This window comes from Mandrillus leucophaeus, unplaced genomic scaffold, assembly GCF_000951045.1.
Source record: "Mandrillus leucophaeus isolate KB7577 unplaced genomic scaffold, Mleu.le_1.0 Scaffold423, whole genome shotgun sequence".
Lineage (NCBI taxonomy): Eukaryota > Metazoa > Chordata > Mammalia > Primates > Cercopithecidae > Mandrillus > Mandrillus leucophaeus.
The window spans coordinates 488337-493184 of record NW_012104510.1 but is presented as its reverse complement, the minus strand read 5'-3'; the positions used below and the strand labels follow the sequence as shown (position 1 = coordinate 493184).

General features: G+C 61.8%; 1 protein-coding gene across 1 annotated transcript in view; it reads left to right on the top strand.

Annotated features, from left to right (window-relative positions):
- Positions 1-3572: 3572 nt before the first annotated feature.
- RNF126 (ring finger protein 126) overlaps positions 3573-4848 on the top strand; it is a 9912-nt gene continuing 8636 nt past the window's right edge. Inside the window, exons 1-3 of the mRNA XM_011993054.1 lie at positions 3573-3608; positions 3788-3846; positions 4369-4432. Coding sequence (XP_011848444.1) covers positions 3573-3608; positions 3788-3846; positions 4369-4432 — 159 coding nt within the window. The remainder of the gene's footprint in view (positions 3609-3787; positions 3847-4368; positions 4433-4848) is intronic.

The window sequence follows — 4848 nt, the reverse complement described above, 5'->3', positions numbered from 1 at the left end:
GACCGTGCTGTGGCACCAGGTCCCACGGCCACTACGGGCAGGACAGCAGGGGCCAGGAGGAGGCCAGGGCTGGGGCAGACGAGTGTGTGTGTGGCCGGGTTGGGTGAGCCCGCAGTGTGGGTGGCGGGAACTTTCCGTGCGTTGTGCCCTGGACGGAGCCCGATAGAGAGCCAGGTGATGCAGAGGGGCTGAGCTGGGCACATTGGGACCAGAGCGGCTGAACGCTGTGCCAGCCCCCGAGCAGCTGGGATTACCGGTGCCACCACCGTGCCCGGCTCATTTCTGTATTTTCAGTAGAGACGGGGTTTCACCATGTTGGCGCAGCTGGTCTCAAACTCCTAACCTCAAGTGATCTGCCCACTTTGGCCTCCCAAAGTGCTAGGACTACAGGTGTGAGCCACCACACCCAGCCCCCCCCTTTTTTTTGAGACACTGCCTCACTTTGTTGCTACAATCTTGGCTGACTGCAGCCTCCACCTCCCGGGTTCAAGAGATCCTGCCACCTCAGCCTCCCGAGCAGCTGGGACCACAGTCGCCTGGCCCATGTATTTTCATAGCTTTATCTCCGTGTTTTCACACACCACACAACCCACCCGGTGAAGCGTTTGTGGTATGTTCATAAAGTTGTGCAACCACCACCACAGTCTAATTCCAGAGCATTCTCACGGCCTCAAAAAGAAACCCACCTCGTCCCCGTCAGCCGTCGCTGCCCGTCCCCTCCGCCAGGCGCCGGTACTGTCTCTGCGGCTCGGCCTGTCCTCGACATTTCACAGACATGGGATCACACGCTGTGTGGCCTTCTGTGTCTGGCGTCTCTCACTGGACATCATGTCCTCAAGATGCATCCCCACCCCCGTGGCCTGGTCTGGGCCTCGCTCCTTTCCGTGGTTGAGTCGTGCTCTGAGGTTCCGGTGGGCACTGGAGCTGCTCCCACCTGTCGGCGACGACGATGGACACTCACCTGCTCGTTCTGGCCCCGTAAACGTGTGTGGGCAGGTGTCTTCGTTTCTCTCGGGTGTGTGCCTGGAGTGAGGGGACTGTTCGCAGGTCGTGGGGTCGTTCCATCTGGGGGGCTTCTGGGCTCCCAGCAGGCCTGGATGGGGTCTCGCATCTCGTCCTCGCCGGCCCCGGGAAGTGGCGTCTCGCCGGGGCTGGCCGGCTGCGTTTCCCGGTGCGCGGTTTGGAGGCGTGTCCTGTGCCGGTCCTTTGCCCGTTTTCGGCTGGGTTATCTGTTTCTCTTTCCCTTTCTTTTTTTTTTAGAGACAGGGTCTGGCTCTGTCACTCAGGCTAGTGCCATGGTGGGACCACAGCTCACTGCAGTCTCGACCTCCTGGACTCAAGCCATCCTGCCTCCTGCCTCCCCCTCCTGCCTGCCTCCCCCTCCCTAGTAGCTGCAGCTACAGACCTGCCCCAGCACACCCAGCTAATTTGGTTTTGTAGAGATGGGGTTTGGCCACATTGGCCAGGCTGGTCTCAAGCTCCTGGCCTCAAGTGATCTCAAGCACGACTCAACCACGGAAAGCAGCGAGGCCCAGACCAGGCCACGGGGGTGGGGATGCATCTTGAGGACGTGATGTCCAGTGAGAGACGCCAGACAGAGAAGGCCACACAGCGTTAGACAGTTAGGCCACCTTGGCCTCCCAAAGTGCTGGAATCACAAGCGTGAGCTGCACCTGGCCTGGGCTGTCTTTTCTTTTTCTTTTTCTTTTTTCTTTTTTTTTTTTTTTTCTGAGATGAAGTCTCGTTCTGTCGCCCGGGCTGGAGTGCAATGGCGCAATCTTGGCTCACTGCAGCCTCTGCCTCCCGGGTTGAAGCAATTCTCCTGTTTCAGCCTCCTGAGTAGCTGGCATTACAGGTGCCCGCCACCACACGTGGCTAATTTTTGTATTTTTAGTAGAGGCGGGGTTTCTCCATGTTGGCCACGCTGGTCTTGAACTCCTGGCCTCAGGTGATCCACCCAAATCACCCAGAAGTCCCCCAGATGGGCTCCCCCTCAACCTACGACCTGGCCCCCTCACTCCAGGTGATCCACTCGGCCTCCCAAAGTGCCAGGATTACAGGTGGGAGACACCACCCCGGCCAGCAATTTTTTTTTTTTTTTTTTTTTTGAGATGGAGTCTGGGTCTGTTGCCCAGGCTGGAGTGCAGTGGCCGCGATCTCGGCTCACTGCAAGCTCTGCCTCCCAGGTTCACGCCATTCTCCTGCCTCAGCCTCCCCAGTAGCTGGGACTACAGGCGCCCGCCACCACGCCTGGCCTATTTTTGTATTTTTATTAGAGACAGGGTTTCACCATGTTGGCCAGGCTGGTCTCCAACTCCTGATCTCAGGTGATCTGCCCACCTCGGCCTCCCGTAGTGCCAGGATTACAGGCCTGAGCCACCGCGCCCTGGTGATAGCGGAGTGTGCCGAGCATTCGTGGGGCCTGGGCTGAAAAGCGTGTGTTGCTTGCCGGCCTCACCAGGAGCCGGCAGCACTTTTTTTATATTTGTAGATGGTGCGTCTTTACTCTGCCCTCACGGTGGGTTCGCGTGCATCTGGCATCCTTCGCTCGCCCTGGCCTTAGTCCCTCCCCACCCAGCATGTGCTTCAGTGGCAGGAGCAGCTGAGGCGGGCACCGTGTGGTGTGGGCAGGGACCCAGCTGTCGGCCCTCCCCTCGAGCACTGCCCGCCAGACCCCCGTTTCTCCCCAGAGTCAGCGGGTGAGGCCGGGATCTTGCTTGCTGGAGAGGGGACCACAGCTGACCAGGTCCCAGCCCCCGCCCCGCTGGGACTGTACAGCCCCTGGGGAACCTGTGTCCCCAGAGCCTGGGGTCTGCCTTGGCTCCCCTCACAGCAGTACCCCATGGACCGTGGGAGCCTCGTCTCCCTGTTTTTGTCGGTGTTACCTGGCGGTGATCTCGGGATCCCTGTTCGAGCCCTTTCTGTGATGACACGTGCCGTGTGAGGCTGTTTTCACGTCGCTGCGATGGAGTACTTGAGCCCGCGGGGTCGTTTAGAGAGAGGTTGATTTGGCTTCCGGTTTCCAGTTCTGCAGACTGTGCGAAGCTTGCATCGGCATCTGCCCAGCTCCTCGTAAGACCAGGAGGCAGCACACGCTTTTCAGCCCAGGCCCCACGAATGCTCGGCCCGCTCCACCATCACCAGGGGCCCAGCCATCCATGAGGGGTCTGCCCCGTGAGCCAGTGCCTCCAGCAGGCCCTTCCAGCCCTGGGGATCCCTTTGCAGTGTGAGGTCCACAGGGGATGGCATCCACCCTCGGCATGGCTGTGGCTTGAGGCTGGTGCTGGGGAACCGTGAACGTGGGTTTGGGGCTCACACGCGGCTGTCCCCTGGCAGGGTCCTCATTTCTCCTCTGGGACATCACCGTGTTGGCCTCGCATTGTCCTTGGCTCTAGGGGGACCTGGGAATGAGGTCTTGCAGGGGTGTGGCCAGTGGGGATGTGGCCTCCCCCCAGCCAGGGGAACGAGCTGTGTGCAGGGCTGCCAGAGCATTCTGGAAAAGGGATATCGGGGCATCCCTCCGAGTGGTGCCACCTGTGTGAGTAGGTGCCCAGGCGCTGGTGATGCCCGTTATGGTGGGGCATCAGATCGCCGGGTACCACCAAAGGGTCAGCAGGTGGCCGGCAGAGGCCAGGTCCCCTCGGCTGCCCTCCAGGACCACAGGTTGGGAGCCACCCTGGCCAGCCAGAGACCACTGGGTCCGGAGCCCCTCTGTCCTCACCCCTGAGGGGTTTTTGCAGGTCATGCCAGGCGTCGCCGTGACCCGGCCTCCTGTTTTCTCCCACAGGATTATATCTGTCCAAGATGCGAGTCTGGTTTCATCGAGGAGCTTCCGGAAGAGACCAGGTAATGCAGCCCCCAGTTCAAGAGGCTGGGAGAGCCTGCCGGGCCTCAGCTGCCATAGGCGTGGGGGCTGTGCTGGCATCCAGCCCCCCGAGTGTGTGGCTGGCAGGCCCTGGCGTCCGTGGCTCTGGGAGCCCTTTCCTCTGTGCAGGCAGCAGCGTGCCGTTCCCTTCTGTGAGGGCCGGGCCGGAGGGGAGTGCTGGCGACCTGTGCAGCCGCTCACCTCCCTCAGCCTTGGCGACGGATCTGGTGACCCAGGCCCTCCGGGGAAGGGGCCACGGGGGCCCCACCCACATCCTCACGCTCAGGAGGTTGTTGGTGTCTGCACTGGTTTCCAGAGAAACCTGTGGTTTACTGGCGAGGGAAGAAGCGGCAGGTTATGGTGCCAAATGCTGGGGCGGTGGCAGGTGGGAAGCAGTGCTGGGGACAGTGCCACTCTCCCAACACAGGCTTTTGAGGGGAGGGAGCGCCTGGCGCATGGGGACACGGGGCAGCCAGCGCTGCTGACACTCACTGTCTTCCCAGGAGCACAGAAAATGGTTCAGCCCCCTCCACAGCCCCCACGGACCAGAGCCGGCCACCATTGGAGGTGAGTCGCCCACCCCTCGTGCTTCCTGATCCTGTCGGCCTTGCTCGGGGCCTCGAGCACCAGCCTGTCCCCACCTTGCCTCCCTGGGCTCTCCCTGCCCACACAGCAGAGGACATTCATCCCTCCAGGGGCCCGGGCTGGGTCTTGGGGTGGCCCACGCTGCTCAGTTGGGGCTGATGAAAGTGAGACTTCGTCAAGGCGGCTCACACCAGCCAGGCAGGCTCTGCCCAATTCCCGCCTCCCTCCCACCCAGCACCCAGCAGGGCCCGTCTTGCTTTCTCTTTTGTCTTTGTGCCCTAGTGCCCCTGGCAGACTGCACCGGCCTGAGCCCCGAGGTCACGCCCCCTCCTCTCCCCTGCACCGGCCTGAGCCCCGAGGTCACGCGCCCCCTCCTCTCCCCTGCACCGGCCTGAGCC